General features: G+C 39.1%; 1 protein-coding gene across 1 annotated transcript; it reads right to left on the bottom strand.

Moving 5' to 3' along the window:
• Nucleotides 1-580: 580 nt before the first annotated feature.
• Nucleotides 581-19,265, bottom strand: TMEM244 (transmembrane protein 244). The gene is made up of 6 exons (XM_060755063.2): nt 19,115-19,265; nt 15,814-15,899; nt 14,347-14,420; nt 5,884-6,009; nt 2,263-2,307; nt 581-838 (listed from the first exon to the last, which is right to left on the bottom strand). The coding sequence occupies exons 1-6, from the start codon at nt 19,145-19,147 to the stop codon at nt 744-746; spliced, it is 459 nt and encodes a 152-aa protein (XP_060611046.2). The 5' UTR covers nt 19,148-19,265; the 3' UTR covers nt 581-743.
• Nucleotides 19,266-26,812: the final 7,547 nt, after the last annotated feature.

The following is a 26,812-nucleotide window of genomic DNA, read 5'->3' as shown; positions in this document are numbered from 1 at the left end:
TTTATCTTTCCTGGTCCTTTGAGCCCTGCATGTTATCTATTCTTTTGCCACACATGCAGGACTATTATGCTGCTGATCCGCTATATCCACAAATTCTGTATCCATGGATTCAGCCATCCATGGCTTGAAAATATCTTTTTAAACCCAAAGAGCAAACCTTGATTTTTTCCTTTTATATTAGGGAACATTATTTTACTGTACCATTGTATATCTGGAACTTGAGCATCCACAGATTTTGGTATCCATAAAGGGTCTTGGAACCAAACTAGCATATCCCAAAGGCCCATTGTAGAAGATTATGAGCAAGAGAGGGAGATAAAAGCAGTATTACCTTCTTTTCTTACTGTAAGTTCAATTCCAAGGTATTCCCAGACATCTTCAAAATCAGTTTCTCTTTTTCTTAGGAAACATTTATTGTACCTCATAGTTATTCTCCTATAATAAAAATGTAATAATATGACTGTTGTGAAATTATATTTACAGTTAGGGCTGAAAAAAAGACTTTACTTTTATAATTTTCTTTGGAGTTCTGCTGAGTTTCTGTTCAATATTATTCAGACAAAAAAATAGCCTTTTCCACTTGTCTACACATAAAATTTTATTAAACATAAAAAAAATCTGTACAAAGAAAGAAGCATGACTTATGATAGTGTGTACAATTTGGAATGAATGGAAACAGCATAGTGACATTGACCAAAAACATTTTTAAACGCAGTGTTGAAAGGTGCAGCGTCAAATGCATTTCAGAAATCATCCAGGATTGGATAAATAAAGTTGTCTCTGAACAAGTAGTAGGCCAAGCATTGTCCTCCACAAATCATTGAAATCAGGCCCAGACCTATTTAAAAAATGAAACAGAAGTCTTTATTAGCATCAACAACAACTAAAAAGAATGTTAAAGTACATTTGTAATTAAAATTAACCAGCTTTGAACTGGGAAACATAATTGAGTTGTTCATTGGTTATTCTTTTTCCAACTGTTTCAAAGTGTCACTCCCTGCGTTCCCCCCCCCCCAAGTTTGTAAATGAAATTATGATAAGATACTTTTGCAAGTTTGACTATTGCAGTTTTGATTAATATGAGGTGTTTTTTTCTAGAAATCTCTAGGTCTTCCACTGGAAGTTGATCATAGATTCTCACGGGAAGACATAGAGCTTCCTAGAGACAACATTTTAATGACATCGGCAAATGTCAAATCCACAAATCTGTATGTTCTGCATCTTACTTAATTAGAAATTATCCCATTTCTGTATAGTAAGCCTTGCAATAAATTGATTCAAAAACCAGTATGAAAGTCTAGTATAAAACCAAGGAAAAGTCTTTGTAGTTGTTCCATACCATTAGTTTCAACGATATGTTGAGTATTTCTGCCATTCCCTTAAGGGCAAAGATGACAGAATGAACTTCAAAACAACTCCAGTTTAGTATTTGTAGTGCAATCACCTTCTTCAGTGGAAGTTGCCCAATATTTCAAAAATGTGAACATTGTCAGATGGTAATCCTGAAGTTCTCAAGTGATTTATTTTAAGAATTTGAATCAACATTAATTAAATCTATGACTCCAATACCATTCTCAGTTATGGGCATTTCTAAATATATGTATAGGGTCCTGTTTTAATAGGCCTATTGCATACCTTTAGGCCACAATCACAATCCTAAGCACTAACATGTCCTATTAAAATAGGAGTTCCATTTTCCCCCTTTCAGTGAAATGTAAATTATACCCTCAGGCCATGAGCCACTGGAAAAGTCTCCTGCAAAAAACAGTGTGACACTTATGCTAGTTCTCTTCATTTTAGTGGAGGATGTGCATGAGAGCTTCCTGGGCAAGGATGCCCTTTGGTAAATCACTTTTATGAAGGGTCATACTAAATGAGGCATCAAGCAATTTACAATAATGGCTTTTATGTATAAATCACATAGGATATGACCTGGATTGGGACCCTTGTGTGGTATAATGGCTTTTTAACCCTCAATCTTATCCAGTTTGCACAAACATACCTCAAAATGCCAATTTGCTTTACAGAAATTAACCCATCTTTTTAAGAGCGGGAGCTTGCCTTCCAATATAATTACAGGAACAGTTGAAAGCACAATGGGAGTAAAAGGTTACTTATCCCCAGCCCTCTACAAATGGTATCCCAACCAGATCAGGCTTCTACATCTGTAGTCAATTTCTTTTTCAAAATGCTTCACTTGTTTGCTAGTTCCAGTATCACTACTATCTTTTGAATTCCATAAAAAATAACTGTAAGCCATACCTAAAGCTGCCCACCAGTGCATCATCAGTGGAAATTCAGACATAACTGCAAATGAAATGTTATATTTTGGGATTAGTGCCAATGTACCATTTCTTAGGGTTCTACGGAGCCAGTTATAAATGAACAATGGGAACACAATCACAATGGTTGAAATCATTTTAAGATCTAAAAAAGATTTCCAATTAAACATCAACAATGCAACATATTTTATATTCAGTCCACCTTATTATAGGCTCCCACATTTCAAGGCACCCCACAAAGCAGAACTCGCTTGCTGAAGTCTTGCTATTCAGCCGTTATTGTAGGAACCCCAAAGCCCTAATTCAAAGTGACAAGCACCTAATTCTTATCCCTGGCAAAGCTCCTCTCCAGCTCTCTCTGAACTGAACTAGTAAGTACAGCCTCTTCCTTAGAGTCTCTCTCTGCACCCAATCAGCCAAAACAATAATTCACTGAGATTACACCAGTGGGCATGGGGGGGGGGGGGTCTGAAAAAGTGCATTAAATTGCACATTAAAAGTGAACTGCAGAAAGCCTGACTAATACCCACATTGTATGGAGTGTTCTTGAAGGCCTAGCCCAAAAAGAAGCCTTTCTCGCCCTAGGAATACTCCAGCTATATTTCCATATGGAGAAACAAATACAAAATATATTGGTCGGTCCAAAGTTTCTCTTGGCAGCCATCTATTTCTGTGAGGGAGGAGGATGAAATCAGACCACCAACCTTTCCTTCCCTATCAAAAAGTTTGATCACATGACTTTATAATTATTAGTTTATACTCTTAAGAAGAGCATCATGTGCACAGTCCCAGTACACTGGATTAGAAATACAGGATAATAGATATGTTGTCCACGTATGTTCACTAGCAATTGTCTGGCATTATGAAATGGAGCAAAGGGAAATTCAATGTATTGATCATGTAAGATTTGCAAGGTCCCACTATGTGGCCCCTGCACCAATACAATGTCAATGCTAATCACAACTGAGCCTCAGGTTCCGTTAAAGCTCTTTCTAGCCATCTTAATTTAAAACCTACATATTTAACGTTTGATTGCCAAATCATTGCATTTCTATTTTTTTTTGTAAAAAAATTAAATATTGAAACATACATGGTCACAAATATTTATGGAACAGTGCATTGTCAAACATAAACCACATGTATTTTGTTGACTCTTGTTACATCAAGCAGCGATTTTGCTCATATTGGTGATGTCCTCACACTATGGCCAAAGGAAATCAGTGCACTTGTAACAAAAACAAGTGTGTTGTATCCTGCCTACTTTTTGACCTCTTCAGCCCTTGGTGTCATATGCTTTAGGCTTAGGAGGGGCAGTTGCATATTACATATGTTTGGCTTCAATTGTTTTTGAATGTCATGTCATAGTCCTACATGACTATTGTCACTCGATATTCATTTGATCATAATAGTTCACAAATTTTCTTTGTATTTGGTTATGCTTGTGGTATCCCGAATATTATTTTCTTAACTTGGCAAAGGCTTATTACACAATCAGCTGCTGAGACTTCCTGATACAGGGCAAGTATTGTCTAATGAATATAACCATTAGGAATCTGTAACAAGCTATACGAATGACAAATACAAGTTTGCGGGGAGATATTCAGTTAAATACCTTCCCCATATGTCCATGCAATCAATTATCTTGCCATCTGAAAGGGGAGGGGGAGAAAGTAAGGGCAATAAGCCACTTCTGCTGGCAAGAATTCCTTGTGAAGCTATTTTGTTGGAAAGAGAAAAAGGAGTTTGCATGCCAGGACACTATCTTTTATCGGTTAGCCTAAGCAGAATGCTGCCCAGAATCCTGGAAACAGGGACAGCTAAACATTTGCTATTACTCATATTTGAAGCTTAAAGCCATCTTTTTCTCATTTCACTCCAAACTCAATATTGGCCAGAATGTTCTTTCTCACTCAGAGCAAGAAAAAGCACAAGTATTATTTAAGCTTTGTGATTAAAGATACACAAAGTTGCAAGTTAATGCTCATGAAACAACCATTCTACACAAGGTGTGCTGACCATTTTATAAATGATTTGTGATAGAATTCGACCATACATATCTCTAAAAATGGTCATCAGCACGGTGACCTGCATCTCTCCACCTGGTTGTGCTTACAGCAACACCTTCAGAAGTTTGAGATTCACAGCTCTCATTAGTCCTAGCCAGCATAGGCCATGATGATGAGTCATGGGTGCTGCAATCCAACAACATATGGAGTGCTACATATATCGCTTTCCTAGATATCCCAGACACCACCAACAGCAACAACAACAACAACAACAACAACAACAAAACAGAAAAGCTTAAAAAGTAAAAATTACTTACCCAGCTGCCATTATCCTGCTGCTGGCCCTCTCCTGGAACATAAAAATGACACACCAAGAAAAGGGGCAAGGAACAATCTTCCGCCTCCCCCCATTCTCCTGGCACATTATTTCTACATGCCAGAAGAGGGCCGGCAGCAGCGTAATAATGGCCAAGTAATTTTTACTTTTTAGGGTATTTAAAGAGGTTTGGGTGACGGAGTAGGGGCTGTCTTGGGACAGCTCTGTGGATTGGGTCTGGAAGTCACACAATGCGATCCCCAGGCCCAATCCACACAAGGCGCACAACCGGAAAGAACCAGATCTTTCCAGGTGTTCAATTAATTCAGAAGAAAGCAGGATTTGCCTGCTTTGTGCCAAATGAATTAGCTTTTACCTGAGGCATCGTTTGTGAATTTTGCAAGCTGTGTGGGTGCACTCTGAGATTGCATCAACACTGTAGAATCAATGCAGTTTGACACAACTTTAACTACCATGGTTCAGTGCTATAGGATCTTGAGAGTTGTTGTTTTACAAGATCTTTAGCTTTCTTTGCTAAAGACTGCTGGTACGTCACCAAACTATAACTCCCATAATTCCACAGCATTGATCCATAGCGGTTAAAGGGGCATCAAACTGCATTAATTCTACAGTGTAGATGCACTTCAATCATTTCTTTTACTATGTTTTCCCCAGGAGCTAGACTGAGGAGCTAGATTACATTAAGGGCTTAACATTGCCCCTCTCCCCATATATTATTCTAACCACTAAGTAAAGCTTGAAACGTTCTTGATATTTAGAAGTGCTTTATAAAGGTGTTTCTAAATTGTAGCTTATTTATCTTGTGCATAAGTCCACCTCAGGCTGTTAAACAGTGACTACTCTTCAGCTCCTCCAGTTGGCATTGTCCCTCAAACTAAGTCACCAGCCTATTACAATCAAAACCCCAATGTTCATTCAATTAAAGTAATTTATGGGTATTTATTGTCACCCAAAACCAGCAGTAACCTTGTGAACAAAATTAAAGTCAAGCCTCTTGAGTTAACAATCTTTCTTTCTACTTTTCTTTCATGTCTATGCCACTAGTAGCTGTCTATCAAGCAGACAAGCTTTTCCTGAAATAGAAATAAAATAATAAGAAAAGCCTTGCCTGCTTAATATCTCCATTTCAGATTATAGGTGCATGTCCTACATTTTCAAAATGACAAGTAAAGCCAACGGTATAGCTTTTAACATTTTTCTGTTTCTTTTTAATGAACGGTACTTCTGTTTCTGAAACAGTATTAAACAGCATACATACCGGCTGAAGTTACTGCGATGTGAATGATTGTAACAGTTATAGCATAATCCCAAACCCATTCTTCTACAACCAAGACATAGAGTAGTCCAGAGATGAAATAGGTTATCTCCAGTGACACTAGAAGAACTAGAATCATACAAAATATGTTACAGCAGCAGAAGGAACTTTTTATCCTGCAATTGCTAATCCACAGGCTTCTAAATTGTGTGTCAAATTGTTGTTAGATGTAAGGGAAAGCGTTAGCAACAGTATCCTTACTCATGCTCAATGTATAACAGGGTCCTTTCTAATGAAGACACAGACGCAGTTGCTCAAGGAGATATAAAATGCAATCAGTTTTTATACATTCCTTCATATACAGTGGTACAGCCAGATTGTTTAGCATTGAACTTAATGTTCAGAGGAAGAATCTCCTCTTTCTAGTAATATGTGGGGCTCACAAGAATTGCTATTTAAGAGTTCTAGGGGTTAAGGTCCAAAAATGTGATACCTGAAAGCTCTGGTGCAGAGTATGCATTCAATTACTGGTGTGGCACCCCAGTCCTGATGCCGCTAAATTTATGTCTCTAAAAGCCTGCCATGACAGTACTTCTTGTGATCTTCTTAGAATCTTGCAACATGCCACATATGCATAAGGCTGCCATGCCCTATGATCTAGGTTCCTTCCCCAGTCCACTGTCATCTGGCATAAAAACAAATGCAGTCACCAGAGCCACCTTCATTTTCAAATAAACTTAGCTGACAGTTGCATATTGACTAGTTTATGAATATGATTTCACTACGACCTTTAAAATACCACTATTATGCTTTAATGTGTATTTTAGCAATGTGTCAGATTTTCATAATTTCAGTGTATTTTTCACCCACAAACATATTTACAGCAGCCCCCTGTCCGTCACAACCAAAATCTCATTATACATTAAATTAAAGTAGTTTATAGATACTTATTGTCATTTAGACCAGCAGTAACTGCATGAACAAAATTAACTTAAAAGTCTATACCATTAAATGTTGCTTTGAACAGTTGGCTCCTTCTTGAGGCCAGGAGACAATCCATTTTATCATCCAAGGATCTGATCCATTATTAGTCAGAATTAGTAGTAAACATTCACAAAATTTAACAAAGTAAAAGAGGGCTTCCAGTAGTTAAATAGCAAGCCTAGCCTTTGGTGTCTGTTGTCTTGCCCTCAGTCATAACTGCCTTCTTTTAGCAATGAAACCTATATAAAGGAAAGCAAAGCTACTTTCATCTGTGCAAGATACTGGCTAAGAATGGTATCTCTAATATACTCCTCAGATCCTAAACAGATGCTGTGGTCATTATTGTAGTTAATCTGCTGCTGTCCCATGTATAACCCTGGATGTACTAGCTTTCCTTAATCATGCCAGGGAACATTGGTGAGAAAGAGACAAAAGGGATAACTAATGATTGTATCTAGTGGTGTCATTCAGCCTGTTTGTACCAGTTCATCAGAACTGGTTCTTAACATTGTTTAGAAATGCAGCGTCTGGAGTGGTTGACAAATAGCCAGGAGTTGGGAGGAAAAGATAGAAACTGTAAGAGACAATGAGAATGGAGACATGAGAGGGTCAAAGGGAGGAAAGGACTAGATCCTGAAATTAGTTGTTAATCATTTTGAATGACACCACTGGTTTTATATTCTTCTTTTCCTACCTTGCACTTAGGAGAGCAAGAGGTGGGAAAGCAAAGATCGCCTCTTAGCTATCCTTCTCCGAAATCTCATTAATTCTTTGGGCTGGTGCAATGGCTGACATGAGTGTTTCATTTGCATGAGTCATAAAAACCAATGTATGCAGTTCAACTTCTGTGAATATGAAAACTATAGATTACTAAGTAGTCTTGCCTGTGGTTCATCAGTTCAAAAACAGTTCATAAATTGGCTACTAAGTATTGTGTATTTCTAGTCTTGTGACACTTCAAGATCAAATTGTGACCATGCCTTAGCTTTGGGTGCAATTACAAAAGATAAAAATAGTTTTAAAATAACGTCATACAAAAGTTTAAACATTTATTCAGTGTGTACTCTCACTGCTTGGTTTGGTTGTCAACGTGAAGTGTGTTGCGGACAAATTGTAAAAGCCCAAGGTGATTGGATACTGGATGGATAAATCAACATGAATTAAGTACCCTTCTTTCCAACCCTAAAAGCAGCACATGGTGCACAAATAAAAGCAATGCTGTTTGGACACTGTTTGGACACTGGGAAAGTATTACATGCTTATAGATTACAAGAACTGAAAATTGAACACAGAAACCATGACTGTAATGCTATAATAATCTAAAGAACACAGGTAAATTACTATACGTCTGAAATGGTGCAACAGCCATAAGAGTGGAGTATATGCCTTGAAGTGTGAGTATGATGTAGACACACATGAGCAATTGAAGAAATGAAGTAGCAAAATTGCTAATTTAACATGATTCGGTTCAATCCAGTTATTTCATTGCCTTAGCACAATATACAAATTAAGATACCAGTATTACATGGCTGCTTGCAGAAAAACCTAAAAGAGACCCTTGGAACATAGTTGATACAACATTAGTTAATTTTGACACAAAGCTATTGGGGGAGGAATATATAAACCAATTACTCTTCACCATTTAAATCATGTAACAACTTCAGCATTTATCTGTGTGCAATGACTTGCTGAGACAGATGACTGAACATTAAAGGAGTGGGTAATCTACTCAGAACACTACTCAACACAGTGTAGATCATTAACTAATGCTATATTTATGTCCTAATTAGATAATCTCTCTAGCATTTTATTTGTTTATTTACAACTTACCTTTTCTACAAAAAAGTACTCAAAGCAGCTAAGAATACACAGATTAAAAATAAAATCTTGATTTAAGCATAATGAAAACTATTTTAAAAAACAACAATAAAAGAACTGCCAGTCTGATTCCTTTTGGCTGCACCAAGCCAATTAGACAAGCTTACATACCAAGACCTATCTGAATAAAATGTTTTACCTATTAGCAAATATCCCTCAGTGGAAGTCTTCTTTGGAATGAGACACTGATCGTCCAACAGGACATAATAATAAAATGATATATGAAATGGCATTGGACTAAATCCAACATTAGCACCAATTAAAGTACCAATATGAATGGCAAGCCATGACGTTCAGAGGTCTCATTAATTTCAATGGGTCTACTGGAGATTAGACTAACGCTCCTCCCCATTTCCAGCAATGGGAATCATGCAGCCCTCCATGCATTGAATACTTTCCAGATATCCTGATTTGGCAGCAACAGTTCCAATTAATCTTCCGCCACCCATTTTTTCAGAAGCTTTTAAAATTCCCCCTTTTGTTCCTGAGGGAGTTAAAATGTTGTTGTTCAAGTCATTTTTGAACTTATAGTACTCTAATATTATTTCTTATGGTGACCCTATCAGGACGTTTTCAAGAACTGAGAAAGTGTGGTTCACCCAAGGGCACCCGCAAGGTTTCTATGGCAGAACAGGGACTCGAACCCTGGTCTCTATTATTGCCCTTTCTCACCATTCCCCACATCACTGAGAAGAGGACTGGCCTCTGCCTCCACTGAAATCCCTCCAGACAATCTCAACTGACAACAGATGTAATATGTGAGACAAAATGTAGACCTGTGACTCTAATAACATTTTTCTTCTTGTGTGTGATTTTTTTTTTTTATCATCGTTGCCAGATGAAGGAACCTGTGAAGCTTTGAAAGTTTGTGTGATCTATTTTCTGCATTTTGGTTGGTCAAGAAAGGTGCTGTTCTTTTGTGGATTTTGTACTTTGTTGTGATTTGCTGCATAGGCAACACTGCTGCCCCTAAATGCTTTAAGGCTTGTTATTGATTCTTTCCCTACCATCTATAATTCTGTCCTCAAAAGATGTGCTTGGTAGATGACCCTTTCAGAATCAGAAAGTCCCTTTCCTTGGTTCTGTCATCCTCATAGACATGTGAAGACCCTAAAGGCACCAGATTCCACCTGATATTGGAAGCTAAGGTAGGGCCTTTCTACGCTGCCATATAATCTGGATTATCAAAGCAAATAATCCACATTATCTGCTTTGAACTGGATTATATGAGTCTAAACTGCCTTGTAATCCAGTTCAAAGCAGATATTCTGGATTTTATATGGCAGTGTAGAGCGGGCCATGGCTAGTACTTGGTTAGGAGACAATGAATATCATGTGCTGTGGGATATATTTCAGAGGACGGAACTAGCAAACCCACCTCTGAGGACTCCTTGCCTAAGAAAACCATAAGCTGACCATTAGTCAACAAGGGAATTGAAGATATACTGTATACCTGCGCACAGAAGTGAAATGTCACCTGAAAATAAGCAGTGACGTGTTTCAACTGTATATCTCCTCACCCCGCCCCCATAGGAAACACAAATAGCCCCATTAAAATGTTATTTGCATTTAAATGCAGATTGGTTATAGATCTTACACCCCTTTCTGCGTCTGTACATGTTTCATGATGTTTATCATAACAATTTGCACTTAAAGGGGTTTTATTCATTGTGATTTAGCTTTCCTTTCAGGAAAAGATTATGAACTGAAACACATTTGCTTAATGTAAATCTCTCTCATTTGGCCCAGGAGGGAAAACATAATAGCTTTACAAACAGTCAGGATGTTTCACATACCACACAGCATAATTCAGTAGGTATCTATAATGAATTCTAGGGTCTTTTCACACTACACAGTTATAATGCTAGCATTCACTTTATCTATGAAATTCTGTGACATACTGTTTTGACTTTGTGTAGTGATAAGCCAGTTCTAGCTTTCTGATTGACTGGATTTCCAAGTCAAATGTAAGTCTTTGTAGATACAGCATACACTCCAGTAGGAGCCCCCAGTGGCACAGTGGGTTAAACCCTTGTGCTGGCAGGACTGAAGACTGACAGGTCACAGGTTCGAATCCAGGGAGAGTGTGGATGAGCTCCATCTGTTAGCTCCAGCTCCCCATGTGGGGACATGAGAGAAGCCTCCCACAAGGATGGTAAAACATTAAAACATCCAGGTGTCCCCTGGGCAACGTCCTTGCAGACAGCCAATTCTCTCACACCAGAAGCAACTTGCAGTTTCTCAAGTCACTCCTGACACGAAAAAACATTCTCACAAATGAAAACTGGGAACATGTGTGGCCAAACATCAACAGGGTGTGGTCAAAATAGCAAAAGTTATTAATGAGGTAGAAGGTCAAGATAGAAGTTCACTTTTGCCTGAACATATTGGGGAGGGCAAAATTTTGCCTCTTTGTGGCTCTTCACCCCACACTTAAGTAATTGAGCATAAACTAATTTTGCACCTCAAACTTAGTTTACATCAGTTGAAATAAAGGTGGAAAAGGGGGAAATGGAATGAAGGAACTGGGGCTTTCCCTACAAAATTTAGACAATTGGAGCACATCATATAAAAGTACATAAAAAGGCATGCCATCTGTAATATATGGGACTAGTCTGCCTCTGAGATCTTCCCATGTACCTCATGCCTCCTCAAACATTAGTTTAACAGGGGAGGGAAATGTCTTTGGAGGCCATTAGGTGCAATCTTCGGTTTGATTGCACCCCTTCTGTCACAGCATGATGTCGGCTCTGGTGCCTTGGCTAAAGTCACTCAAGATGAATCACCAACACAAGCTATGCTGTGTCTGCTGGCCACAATAATGAGGCAAAAAGGGAAGGTAGTAAGGGTGGCTGTTTGGCAGGCAGGACTCCCTCTTGTCTCCACAGCAGCCAGTAAGAGGAAATTGTCAGTATAAATCAGGAGTCCTCAAACTAAGGCCGGATGGTTACTTTACCTGGCCCCCAGGCCTGTAGCGAGGGGGTGGTTTTAGGGGTTCAACCCCCCCCCCCGAAATGTTTCAGATTTTTTTAAAAAACCTGGTTTACTCATGAATTTTAACTGGTTAACCAAATTCTCATGTTAAGTCTATGAGATGCAAAAAATTAAGAGTCCCTCCAGAACTGCAAGCACTATCTCAAGCAAATATTGACAATTTATTCACACTGTCATTACTTGCAGCAATAGCCAATGTAGCGAAGCAACCAAGTTTGGGGGGGGGGGGGTGTTGAATGCTCTCATTAAGGAGGCCAGACTTGGTGGAGGTGGTTGTCAGGGGCAGAGCTGCAGACTATTGAAGGCTGCTCTGCCCCCTCCTGTGCTCTTTGCTTCAGCGTGACCTAGGAGGCAGGTTTTACCCCCCCCCCCCCCGAAAATTTCAACCCCTCCCGAATTTTTTTTCTGGCTACGGCCCTGCTGGCCCCTGCCCTAAACTTTAAACTTAGATTGAAACAACTTGAAAGCACGCAGCAACAATCCTAATTTATTTGATTATCTCATTAGCCAAAAGCAGGTCCACACTACCCATTGAAATACTGGTAAGTTTAAGTTGTTTAAAATAGTTCTTCATTTTAAGTATTGTAATATTCTTACTTTTCTTTTCTTTTTTGCACTGAAAAACTATAGTCTGGCCCTCCAACAGTCTGAGGGACCATAAACTGACCCTCTGCTTTAAAAGTTTGAGGACCCCTGATCTAAACTATCCTGGGACCAATCAGCATTCCCCACTCCAGATCAGTCGCAGGGTAAATGGTCCATGTAGAGCAAGGGATGGGCAAACTTTGGCCCTCCAGTTGTTTTGGATTTCAACTCCCACAATTTCTAATGGCCAAGAGTTAAGAGTCCAAAACACCTGAAGGGCCGAAGTTTGCCCATGGCTGATGTAGAGCCACCACCAGTTCAGCCATGGAAGCCCACTGGGAAACTTTAGGCAAGGCATCCTCTCTCATGTTGAAAGAACAGTAAACCTGCTCTGCGTAAAACTTGACAAGGAAAGTTTTTAAGAATAAGTCCAAGGGTGCTGTATAGTGTTTTAATATTTTTTTAAAAATATAGTTTTAATGGTTTTATGGGAATTAAATTACTTGTTTTTAATGATTTTATGTTTAATTTCATTTTAATGTTTATATGTTACAGGTTTTAAATGGTAATTTGGATTGTTTTTCATATTCTGAGCTGCTTTGAGTCTTGTTTAAGAGAGGAAAGCAAAATACAAATAAATATAACAACAACAACAACCCTGTGGTAGGGTTTCTGGAAGTTGGAGTTTAGATGAAGGCACATAACAACAATGGTAAATTAGCACATAAGCAGAAGAACAGATTGGAATTCTTCTTTATGAATTTCTTGGAGGATGGAGCATTTTTACACCATCCAGCATTCATTCTCCCAGCCCTCCTTTCTCCATTTTGAAATGGCACTAGATAACAAGTGTCCCAGACATTTAACTATCTGAGACAAAGAAAAAAAAATACAATTTTGACCCTAAATTCTGTTTAGAAGTCAGAAGGTACAGAACTCTTGCCACCATCCTGTCCTTTTTTACCTCAGTATTTTCCCGTGTGTGTGTGTACATGCCTTGAAGATGCCTTTTGACTCCATGAATTTGAACAAGTTTTCTTTGGATTTTTTTTTATTTATTTCATCTACTTATACCCCGCCCTTCTCACCCCGGGGGGGACTCAGGACGGCTTACAAAGGAGGCACAATTAGATGCCCAAATCACACAACAAACAATACAAAATATAACAGTTCAACAATTAAAATGAAACATCAATACCTATTAAAATCATAAAAACTATCTCATGTCAGAGTCCATATATCAGAGCCCATATATCCATTCCATTCCATTGTCCTTGTCTATCGATAGGTCCTTTAATCAGTTGTCAGCATGGCCAAAAGCTTGGTCCCACATCCAGGTCTTTAGTTTTTTCCTAAATGCTAGAAGGGAAGTCGTCGATCTGATCTCCCCGGGGAGTGAGTTCCACAGGTGGGGGGCCACCACTGAGAAGGCCCTGCTCCTCGTCCCCGCCAGTCTCACTTGTGCCACTGGCGGGGTCGAGAGCAGGGCCTCCCCAGAAGATCTTAAACTTCGAGGTGGGATGTAGAGGGAGATCCGTTCGGACAGATACACTGGGCCGGAACCGTATAGGGTTTTGTAGGTCAAAACCAGCACTTTGAATTGTGCTCGGAATTGGATCGGCAGCCAGTGGAGCTGACGCAACAGGGGGGTGGTGTGCTCCCTGTACGCCGCTCCGGTGAGCAATCTGGCTGCTTCTCGCTGGACTAGTTGAAGTTTCTGATCAGTCTTCAAAGGCAACCCCACGTAGAGTGCGTTGCAGTAATCCAACCGGGATGTGACAAGAGCGTGGACCACCGTGGCCAGATCCGACTTCCCAAGGTACGGGCGCAGCTGGCGCACAAGTTTTAATTAACTATCCCATGTAGAGCAGCCCATTGGAGAGAGTTGAATTCTAAATTATTGCTGTCTAAGGTGTTTTAAAGATTATAGAATTTAATAATTCTTACACAGTTAAAAATGTTTACCATTCAGAGCTGGAAAATTATGTAGCAACTTTAATACAGGACCTAATGAACAGGTTTTACCTAAATAATATGGGTTAATCCATGAAGGCTTTGTCTTAAAATCAAAAGGTGCCAGTCCGTCCAACATCTGCAATCTGTTGAAAATATTCAAAATGTCAGTGGTGGTGTAAGCCATCTCAACACCAGCTATTTATTACACTACTTTATAATGTACATGAAACTGCTGGGATAGGTCATCCGGAATTTTGGAGTTCAGTACACCTATATGCAGATGACACCCAACTCTACTCCTTTCCACCTAATGCCGAGGAAGCCGTCCTGACCCTAAACCAGTGTCTGTCATCAGTAATGGACTGTATGAGAGCAAACAAAGTGAAACTTAATCCAGACAAGACAGAGGGACTCCTGGTCAGTTGTAAAGTGGATCAGGGAATAGGCATCCAGATTTAAACTGGATGGGCTTACACTCCCCTAGAAGACACAGGTCCACAGTTTGGGGGTCCTCCTGGACTCAGCACTGAATCTGGAGGCCGAGGCATATGTGGTGGCCTGGAAAGCCAATTCAAAGTGCCTAGATAGTCCAAAGCCGCCCTGAGTCCCCCCTCGGGGGTTGAGAAGGGTGGGGTAAAAGTACCCGAAATAATAAATAAATAAGTCCAGGTTTTTTGGTTGACCGCATCCCCTTGTATGAACCTGCCCAGGCCCTGAGATCAAGCTTTTAAACAGAGGCTGGATGGCCATCTGTCAGGGGTGATTTGAATGCAATATTCTTGCTTCTTGGCAGGGGGTTGGACTGGATGGCCCATGAGGTCTCTTCCAACTCTTTGATTCTTTGATTCTATGATTCTCTCGGTCCCACCTCCAACTCATGCTCGGTTGATGGGAATGAGAGAGCTGACCTTCCTTCTCAGTGGCTGCCCCTCAACTCTGGAACTTCCTGCCCAAGAAGCCAGAATGGCTCCCTCCCTGCTGTTCTTCCGGCAGCAGACTACAACTTTTTTATTCAGACGGGCTTTTAAAGATAAATGTGTTTAGGACCGTCAGGGGCTGCTGCAATTTTGTGATATGATTTTATATGCATTTATAATTTTAACCTGGATTATTTCAATATTAACATTGCTTAATCCTGTTTCCAAATTTGTATATTTATATATTTTAAGTTGTATTGAACTGTTTTAGTTGTGAGCTGCTTTGAGTCTTCGTATGGAGAGAAAAAGAGATATAAATAAATATAATAATAATAAATTATTTAGAATCTGTGTTGATTTCCTTTATACCTTTGTTGACTTGCTAAGATGATTTAGTATTTTAATTTTTTCTGTCTAACAGACATTTAAGATTTTGAGGTTTTCACACAGCTCAGTCAGTTAAGCATACATATACATATTTAGCATCCATGGTGGGATTTTGCCTAAAAATCCCACCCAAAATATGTGAGGGCTTATTCTGCAGCAACATAATATTGCAAACCTTTTGCTATACTTGTATCAATTCATTTATACATAGTTATTCTAAATGTATTCTCACCTGAATGTTGTGAAACAAATGCAAAGGACCACATAATACACCAAGTAGAATATGATCACACATATAAGCAGATTCAGCAAAACAACCTGTAAAGTAAAAAGTAAATGTAACTTGATTTATAGCCATGTCCTTTTCAATCCCTCCCCCCCCCTCCCAAAATCATTTTTTTTCCTAGAAATAAAACAACTTATGATATTGCTGTTTTGCCTCTCAGGTATAAAAAATAGCTAAATTGTGTCAGTTAAAACAGCGAGGAAAGAAATTACTGTAAATATTTTCCTAACTAAAATGTGCACCTGTCTGTGCATATCAAAATAAACAGAAGATTCCAGATGGAGGGACTGCTACCCATAGAAACATCTAAAAGAGCAAAATTACATAATGAGTTCTCTTAACTTCTTTTGCCATGTAACTGTGTTACAGTGTGTCTATATAGCCTCACTATATAGCCTCACTATTCAGATATGTTTAATTAGCAGCCTATGGTATTTTCAAGTAGCTTTTAAGGAAACAAAATGCAAACAATTATTTTTAAGTAACAATAACGTTAACAATTACTTTTTAAAATAATGTACATTTTATAGTAAGGGAATACCAAAAATATGCTAGTCAATTTTTAAAAAATAACTTTCAAGAATTTGGTTATATTTTGATGACTGCTTACAAAAAATGATTGATAATGTCTCAGACTGGGCAGGATTTTTCCAAAAGGAAACTAAGAATTAGGGTTATCAGTCCCTTGCTTTGCTGAATGTTTACAAACTGAATATATTTTGCACCATCTGGACGAGCAAGATCTATGGACTGACTAACCAAGAGATCACATCATAAACCACTTTGTAAAACAAATGAACACTGTATACAATTAAATATATTGCATTCGTCTGTATGCACCTATGCAGTGACTCATTGCTGCTTTTGGAAATTAACCAAAGCCCCAAATCCAGTAATATACTATAGTGTATCTCCTGCCCTCACATTTCAATTTTATTTAGAAAATGAATTGCTACCAGAAATATAAGGTACATTTAGACAGAAGAATGAAATGTTCAGATACATACAGGATGTGTGGCACCTGGTTTGAAACTGTATATATGAGAGAAATTTAGAAGACTAAACAGATGACATGCTGTACATGAGTCAATAGTGTGATGCATCAGCTAAAAAAAGCCAGCGCAATTCTAAGCAGCAACAATAGAAGTATAGTGTCTAGATCAGGTGAAGTCATAGTCCCACTCTATTTTGCTTTGATCAGACCTCACCTGGAATACGGTGTCCAGTTCTGGGCACCACAATTCAAGAAGGGTATTGACAAGCTGAAACGTGTCTAGAGAAAGGCAACCAAAACCATAAAATGTCTGGTAACCATGCCATATGAGGAGTGGCTTAGGGAGCTAGGTATGTTTAGTCTGAAAAAGAAGTTAAGAGCTGGCATGATAGACATGTTTAATTATTTGAAAGGATATCATATTGAAGATGGAGTTGACGTCCTTTCTGCTGCTGCAGTGACCAGAACATGGAGCAATGGATTTAAGAGATTCAACCTAAACATTAGGAAGAATTTCTTAACAGTAAGAGATGATATAACTCTAGAAACATAAGAATCGCTTGGAGAGAATCTGTCTTCCAGATATTTTGAACACCCAGAAGCCCCCAGCTAGAATGGCAAGTGCTTAGAGAACATATGACAATGTTACACAATTACCTTAACTCCTCTGATGTAGAATGTTTGGGAACCAGGGTTTTAAAGCAGCGGTGAGATGTGCATGGCCCTCCAACTGATGATGACCCACAATTCCCAGCAGCCCTAGCCAGCAGAGCTAATGTGAGAAATACTGGGAATTTCAGTTCAACACCATCAATGGGAATACTCTTCAGCATTTAACAAATGAAAACTAGGAAATGTGTGGTCAAACAACATCAAAGTGTGGCCAAGATGGCAAAGGTTAATAATGAAGAACACACAAGCAAGAGGAGGCTGCAAACAGTTTTATTTTGCCTGAGACCCCATCTACAATGCCATATAATCCAGTTTCTGAATCCAGATTAACTGCTTTGAACTGAATTATATGGCAGGGTACACTCATGTTATCAAGTTCAAATCAGATAATCTGGATTCACAAACTGAATTATGTGGCAATGTAGATCCAGCCTGAGCTAACTCAGCCCTTCCTCTCTTCTGCTGTGTTATCTGAGGGCCCACACAGCCAAATAACCCAGAATATCAAGGCAGATAATCCACAATATCTTCCTTGAAATGGGTCATTATTTATTTATTTTTTTCGTGTACTTCTACCCCGCCCTTCTCAACCCCCGAGGGGGGACTCAGGGCGGCTTACAAAAGGCACAATTCGATGCCTGCACAATAGAGACCATACTGCCATATAATCCAGTTCAATGTGGATTTTATACAGCTGTGTGGAAGGGGCCTGAATGCAAACTAATTTTGCGCTATGGACTCAACTTGCAATGATTGAAATAAACTTAGGACAAAGGCGTACAGTGGGAGGAGGAAAGAGATACTTAGCACATTTTTAAAGCAGGTGAAAAAGTGGGATGACAGAAGATTAATCAAAACTATCCCTTCAAAATCAGAACATTTGAAGGGTTGTTACCCATTTTTCTTTTCTATTTTAAAGTATACTAAAGAAGGATGGAGAAAGAAAAAAAGAAAGAAATATATAAAGAAGCAAACCCTCTCTAACTGAATGTAGAAGACTCTTTCAGCTGTTTGCCAAATGCTTTGAATATGATCCAAGACAGCACTTAAATTCGGGATTACTGGTAAGCCTATTCATGTCATTCCACACTTTGCTCCCAAATCTAAATATGTATGTTTCAAGAATCTGGAGCTTTCAAAAAATATAGTTTCCTGTAGAAACTATGCACACACACACATGGAAACCGTAGTTCACAAGTCTTAAACCTATTCCTTCTTGGGCTGTTCTGTTTAAATAATGAGAGCTACTCCAATTCTTGCAGTTTAAAGGACTTTATACTATTTCTGGGTAGAATAAAAACAGTAATTAATTATGCTTTAGGAGCTCATGGGAAAAGGCTATTAACAAATATTTCTAAGACACTATTTGGCTAGTTAAACTTTTGCAAAATCCTCCTTGTTGCTGACATTTTCCCCAACTTGTCTTATCAACACTTTAAATGCTTTCCCAATAGCACCTCCCATTTTTAATTTGATGCTTTTTAAAGAGCCAAAGGAGGTTCTTCCAAATACCTGCTGCATCTCGCACACGGTAATTCTATAAAATGACCTTGAGTTCAGCGCCGACTTGATTTTCTTTACCTTAGTCTCAGCAATTTTGATCTTGAGAGCCATGTACACATGATGAGCAAAAGAGCAGTGATGCAGTTACATTTCTTACATCAATATCAGCTGGAAGAAGCCCCTTATTATTATTTTTCACTTCCAAAGCACTTCTGGGTGTGCAGTATGAGACAGAACAGAATAGCATTATTGGATTAAAGCAAACTGGGGCAAAAGCCATCTGTGAGCCAACTCTAAGCTGCTGAAGTCCAACTAGACAATCCTGAGCTGCTCATTACGTCTCCAAACTGCTCAGCTAAAACAGATCTTGTTCTCTGTGCTGTTAAGAGATTGCAGGTAACTTGTGCTTCTCATTCCCTCTCTCTTTGAACTGCATTCTTTCACATTAGTTCACAGAGGTTACACTACTTCACCAATACTGATCACAACTGCAAATCAAAAATCCAATGTAATCACCCCACTTACCATAAATAAAGTTGTTTTATGCTGATACAGACCATTGATCTGCCTATTGTGATAATGTCTATGTGGCTGATAGATCGGGGCTCTGCAAAATCTCAGGTACATATATTTCCTGACCCGATGCACAAACCCCTGCTAAAACTATAACTAAAAATAGGAACAGCTACTACTGCACATATAAAGCTGCTAAGTTTCTGAGCTTTCTCTTTCCCCTGCCCCGAGGTCAAAGTTGGAAGTGGGTAACAAATATTATTTGCTGTTTGCTTTTAAAAAAATAGATATATACATCAGAAACCCTTAGAACATATTGCATCAGGTCGATGATGATGATGAAGATAAAGAAAACTTTATTTATATCCCGCCCCCTCTCCAAAAGGACTCAGGGCAGCTTAAAACAAATGAAATCATAAGCAAAAGAAAACAAAAACCCCAAAGTGGCTGGAAGTCCACTTTTGATTCTCAAAAAATGATATTTTTGATGTTAAACATTATAGGGAGACACGTTGTTGTGTCTGGGACAGCAAATAACTCTAATTTTCAGCAAGAAAATGTCATTCTTTGGATTTCAGATGTGTCATAAAATCATAGAGCAGGAAGAGACCTCATGGGCCATCCAGTCCAACCCCATTCTGCCAAGAAGCAGGAAAATCACATTCAAAACACCCCTGACAGATGGCCATCCAGCCTCTGTTTAAAAGCTTCCAAAGAAGGTGCCTCCGCCACACTCCAGGGCAGAGAATTTGACTGCTGAACAGCTCTCACAGCTCTCATTTAGCAGACTGTATATTTTCATTATTCTTCATTTAATCTGGGAACTAAGATTACAATGAAACTGACTATATTTCTGCATGCTTCTTCTGGCTACTTACTTTCCAAGTATGTAAGCATTTCCAATATTTTCTGGTCAATCTTTCCTAACCTTTGTTCATAGATGTTTAATTAGGATAGCTGCTGCCTGTTAGCAGGAATGCCTTCCATTTTGATTTAAATAAATTGCCTTCTGAGAATTCATAATTATGAAACAAACTCTCAGGAAAGCTTAGATAGGCAGAATAAAAACAGCCATTTTCGGCTGCAATCCAAAACTAGAGTATTTTGAAGTTACACTATTGATTTGGGTGGAACAACTTCAAGAGTCAGTGACAGAGGATTACAGTATTTCTGTTTCTGAATTTGAATGAAAGAGTCTCAATTATTGTTGTTGCTTTTTGACAGCTTTAAGTCATTTTTGAAATGCTTTGGGATTTGTACTGAAGTTGGCTACACATTTGGTGTGCTAGCTTACAATTATAAGAAGAATTCCCACCAGTTGTGACTAAAATTAGGTTAAGATGTAACTGCTGGTGAGCAGTGTGACTATTCCAATAAAAAGTGTTCCCTGTAACAATGAAGCCTTTCTATTTGAGCTATCATTAGAGGGCATAGTTAGAAAATAAGGAATCAGAATTTATCTTGTAGGCAAGCTGTCTTCAGGGCTCCCATTTCTCAGAAATGTTTTGGATCATTGGAGGGAGACTGGTTCTGAAAAGGTGATATGAAAATAGCAGACTGTCTGTGTTCATCACGGTTGAATTCATGAGCAATATGGCCAGTGCGTGCCTCCAGTGGTGCAGCGGGTTAAACCACTGAGCTGCTGAACTCAGGTGAGTGGGGTGAGCACTGTTAGCCCCAGCTTCTGCCAACCTAGCAGTTCAAAAACATGCAAATCTGAGCAAATCTGCAAATCTGAGCCAGCCACATGACATTAGAGGCATCTATGGACAACGCTGGCTCCTTGGCTTAGAAATGGAGATGAGCACCACCTCCTAGAGTCAGACATGACTAGACTTAGTGTCAAGGAGAAACCTTTACCTTTATTATGGCCAGCAAATAGTCCTTCACTAAATTTTGGAGTCATAGTGCATAGTGCAAGAAACTACCTTTGCACAGTTACAGAAAAGAGTATGAGAAAGATACCATTTGACACCACAAAGCTTTAAAGAGGCAGTCCTACTTCCCTCTCCAAAACTCAACGGCATCATTTATGAGCACCATGGAGCTATAGGAAGCCTTGTGCCTTGATAAGGAGGTTTCTTCTGCTGTTTTGGGGGTGAAATGATGGACAAGGGGGAGAGGGTGGGACTGCCATCCCACCTCCCTGGGCTGCCCGTGAGGACACTTCCATGGATCGCAAATACTAATGATCCCAGAAAATGGTTCCCACACCTCCATATGTCAGAAACCGCAAACCCAAATATTAGCAGAGCATTGATTAATGGTCTGAGGTCAAGTTGATAGTCCAACAGTGGTGCAAACATTAGGAGGATAAAACAAATAGAGAAGCCAAATGTCCACACAAGGATCGTAAACCGTCTTCCTGGAAGATCCGTATTTTTTAACGCAGAATAAACCTGGATTAACAAATTTATTCCAGGTTAGACTGCATTAGCCTGGTATGTCATTTGGACATGCCAGGCTAATACACCCTATACGCTGGATTATCTGCCAGTGTAGATAGGCTCCGAGTTCACTGTAAACTATTTTTGCACTTTAATCTCAGTTTGCAGCAATGGACATGATATTAGGACATATGGGAAATGTGGGAGAATATCTGGGACCTTTTAAATCAGATGAAATGTGGGAAAGTGTAGGATTGCGACTGTCCCAGAAAAGGGAGAGAGTTATGAGAGTATAGTTTAGCCTGATCAAGATCAAGTCACCTCAACAGACTTTTGATATATAAGTGCATTCTTATGGGGGGGGGGGGGTCAGTTCACCTCACTGCTATTGTAAAGACTATGCTTAAGTTCAGAAGGAACTGGACAATCTAAGGGGCTTGGTAGCTGATGCCATATCCCCTGGTATTTAAAAAGCCCTAGGACTTTGGCCCTATAATCTCTGACTGCTTTATTTCATTGGACTGAGGCAAAACATGTTTGTTGAAAACAGCTTGCTTCAGAAAGAATCTATTCAAAAATGAAATGATTACATGGATACAGAAATGATGTTAAATTTGTTGCTGCACTGATAGAGGAGCAAATTTGTTGCTGAATATTATTTTATACAATGATCGTGAAACAGTCTTCGAGTAAATTTATTTTTACTTGTGTGCAAAAGAGCTGCCACTAGAGGGCGAATTCATTGAAAAAAGGATACATACAACCCAGTGACAGTCAGGAGTAACTCGTGCAGTCAAGCAAGTAGACATATTACATCACCCGCTTTCTTGGTGCATTTCCACAAAATGTCAGCCCAGGAGAGAATTCGGCCCATTAAAGATGACATTTGGTTGTTTACACATTGCTTTACCGAAAGACAAACAAACAAACAAACAAACAACCCAGCAAGAGTACCAGCACATTTTGTTCATATCATATGTTTTTTGCTTATTTTTTTAATCTCTGGCCGGATCTACACTTCCATATAATCCATATTATCAAATCAGATAATTTGGATTTTATATGGCAGTGTAGGTAGGGCCTCTGTTATACTGATTTTGATTGTTTGCACACCGGCATGTTACTTCGGTCTTAGGCTATGGTAGTATTCATTACTGCCCAGTTAATTTTTTTACATTGTGAATTTTCACTTGCATTTTATTGGTGTTGGTCTTGTGTGTATTTTGTTATTTGCATTTTAATAGTGTTAACTGCAGCTTCTACATTGCCATATAAAATCCAGATTATTTGCTTTGAACTGGAATATATGGTAGTGTGGACTCAAAGCAGAACATAAGGATAATCTGCTTTGATAATCCGGATTATATGGTAGTGTAGAACGGGGCTATGTTGTATCCTACCTCAAACCACAAGGAGAGACTGGGTAATAAAGTTATTATTATTATTATGTGATACATAACAAGATACACAGCAAACAAGATCACTATATTGGCTTTTGTATTTGAACACATGTCGGAAACTTCCCAAGTGTCTAGGGCTGCGTGAAGTATCATCAAATAACGCATGCAGATCTGAGTAGGGTGACCTTTTGCAGCTGACAGATGGTAATTTTGTCAGCGCCGACTGCTTTTAAGTGCAGGCAATGGTCTTTGGGCACTGCATCCAGTGTGCTGATCACCACTGGGACCACCTTTACTAGCTTGTGCCAGAGTCTTTGCAGTTCTGTCTTTAAATCCTCATATTGTGTAAGCTTTTCCAGTTGCTTCTCATCAATTCTGCTGTCACCTGGGATTGCAACATAAACGATCCATACTTTGTTTTGTTCCCACAACTTTTTTCCCCCAGAAACTGTCCATGGAGAGCCTTCTTCTGCCAGTTTTCTCTTCAGCTCTGCGTGGTATTTTTACAGTACTCATTCTTTGTTTTTTGCACTTGAAGCAGTTTTCTATTATTGACTTCCATCAATGTTGGTTCTTGACTGTCTTTCACATAATCTGCCAGTGCATGTTTCTCTTCTGTTGCAGTTTCTTTCAGTTGCAGAAGACCTCTGCCTCCTGATTTTCTGGGCAGGTCAAGTCTGTTGACATCACTACGTGGATTATTATTGCATCTGTCCCAGAGCAATGCAGCCTTTTTTTGGCTCATGTCAAGCCATGCTTCCCCACTCCAAGATACAGTGCATGTGTATGTATGTGCCGTTTCAGAAAATCAAGGCAGAAAATACCACAATATCTGCTTTGAATTGGGTGATCTGTGTCCACACTCAGATAATGTGGGATTTTCTACCTTGATATTCTGGGATATAGGGCTGTGTGGAAGGGCCCAAAGTCTGAGGACTACTTTGGCTGCTAGATACTACTTTTCCTGAATAGCGACATGCATTGGTAATCTTCTGGTCAGACTGCTGTACGTATAATTTTTTCCAAGGTGGCAGTTGCGGTTGGTTGCTTCCCCCCTTGTCTATCATGGACTATCATCTTGACTTCAGATTGTTGTATAACAACAACAACAACAACAACAACAACAACAACAACAACAACTTTGTTTGTAACCTGCCCTATCTCCCTGTGGGAATTGAGGGAGGTTTCCAGGCAAAAAGTGGCAAACATTCAATGCCATAATAAACAACCAAATCAAATCAATAAATAAAATAGCATCAATATAAACTTATGACTAACTGAACAAATAAGTAATTAAAAATTAAATGAACCTCATCATACACATTTACATACACATTTACAACCTATTTCATATTTTAGATCCAAAAGTCTGTACTAAGTTTAATATTTCTTGCTAGTTTACTTTAGGGAGCGATTCAAACAGCATCTGGGAATGTGAGTCACATTCTTGCTAGCTATTTGCTTATCTAAGGAGTGTGATGAAACTAAGCTCTCTTCACAAGTAGAGGACAATGGGTGTGCAGCAGTCATGTTACCACCAGCAGGTGTATCTGCGTGGGTGGTGGAACAGAGAGAAGGAACTACCCATAAGATCTCAAACCTAGGCAGGCTAATACAGGAGGATAAGGTCCTTCAGGTATCCCAGTCCTGAGCTGTATGGAGCCTTTTAGGTCAAATCTCATCAGAATAAAGGGCCCACATCTACTGCTTTTAAAATCCTTTTTGCAGTTGCTGACTGGGTAAACAGTGTTTTATTCAGTTTGACCTATACATCTCTTATGTTCAAATCTCCTTCCAAATGAATACATTATAGAGGAATCTGTGCCACCAAATATTCACAAACTGGGGGATTCATAAATATGCATACATTTTCAAGAATATAGCTATCATTGCTCTAGGTGTGACATATTTCCTAAGCAATTTGCTTAGGATCAATCAGTCATGTGCCCGAGTAAGTGACAGGGCAATGGGAGTTAACTAGAATGTGCTAATACAGGTGTAAAACAAGCTCTAAAGTTGAGGATTACAAACTATAATGTAAAATGCCACCTTAAATATCAAAACAGGCGCACGGGTCATGTCATATTTTCTCAAAGTTATTGAACTTGTCATACCTTATTCTACATTCAGAGGAAAAGAAAACTTGATCTTCTCATACTAGAGTAATTTCTCTGGCATAAATAAGATGCAGGGTTGGTGATAAAGAACGAAAGCCCAGGATTACAGTAACAGAAAGGCTGGGTCAGTAGCACTGTATCCTGTAGAAGCTTACTTCAACCTGATATCCTCCAAATGTGTTGGGCTATATCAACTGCTACAACATCCGTAGGAATTGTAACCCAAGACATCTGGAAAATAGCAGTTTGAGGAAATATTTTCTAAAATGTATAATATTTCTTAAGCATCTATCTGTGCTGTTTTGCACAAAAAGGACCGCTGGGTCTTCTATATCTTCAAATGGAGCCACTCAGCACTGTGGATTCAGAAAGGCTAACCATTTTCAATTCTTTGGCTCAGGTAGCAGAATTTATGGCTGACTATTGCCCTGGATATATATCAGCACAATTTCATATATGACCTCTTTAGTCCTTTTCTCTACAAATCTAGATTGTTAACAGAATAAAAGTCTAGCCTTCTCAATTAAATATTTCCATAGAAGGGCTTGTCTTTATTTGGACCTTTGCTCTGTATTTTCATTGTGGCAACCAAATCGTACCAGGAAGAGACAGCGAACTGCCACTAAATGCCTGCACATGAATAACAAGAGAATCCATTCTTTTGTCTGTGGTTGTCATACTTTGCCGTGTGAGTGCACTCTCTGGACTCAGAATGACCAATCAGTATGACGTGTCCCAAGTCAGCATATATTAATTAGCTTTGCCAATAACTGAGGCTCATGAATGCTCTTGGCTGCAATTTATAGAGTTCTTACTGTGAATTAATTTGCAAAATGGACTTACTGTGAAGTAATTTGCAAGGCATCCATGGAGCATAGAGTTTGAAGGATGAAACGATACACAGGAATATGAACTTGTCAATATCCACAAAATTCATGCTCTGTAAATTATACAGAATTTTTTAGAGTTGCAATGTATTCAGTGTGGCTTACTGCTAGGTAACTGTATTTAGGATTTCAACAGTACAGCTAAATCTCGTACATGTCTACTCAACCCAGTGGATCAGACTGATGTCAGGATAGGAGGTAGATTTTGTAATACAACATAACATGTGCTACCTTCCTTATTCCTGGAGTGGTGCGCCTGCTCCAAATATTCAGTCCATACTTTAAAAGAGCTACCCTCTAGGTACAGAAGTCTAATTGCTGAATTGGTTCAGTGCTCTGGACCAATGTTCAGATTTGAAACCCAGTTCACTGTCCTAGCAGCATGGGAGCCACCAGCTACTAGCATCACACTTCTCATAGGGAGTGAAGCAATTTCAAACATTTAGAACAAAAGAAGAACCATGTTGGAATA

The sequence above is a fragment of the Anolis sagrei genome, chromosome 1 (assembly GCF_037176765.1).
Source record: "Anolis sagrei isolate rAnoSag1 chromosome 1, rAnoSag1.mat, whole genome shotgun sequence".
NCBI classification, from domain to species: domain Eukaryota; kingdom Metazoa; phylum Chordata; class Lepidosauria; order Squamata; family Dactyloidae; genus Anolis; species Anolis sagrei.
Note: the sequence above shows the minus strand (reverse complement) of the source record. Positions and strands in the feature narration are given on the sequence as shown.

Bases quoted from the DNA above. Each gene is read 5' to 3' on its own strand.
- TMEM244 (XM_060755063.2), bottom strand. From the start codon at position 19,147: ATGGCTCTCAAGATCAAAATTGCTGAGACTAAG. The intron at 14,421-15,813 runs GTGAGAATACAT...TATTTTCAACAG, and splicing joins ATTTGTTTCACAACATTCAG to ATTGCAGATGTTGGACGGAC. The intron at 2,308-5,883 runs GTATGTATGCTG...TTTCATTTGCAG, and splicing joins CATCGCAGTAACTTCAGCCG to TTATGTCTGAATTTCCACTG.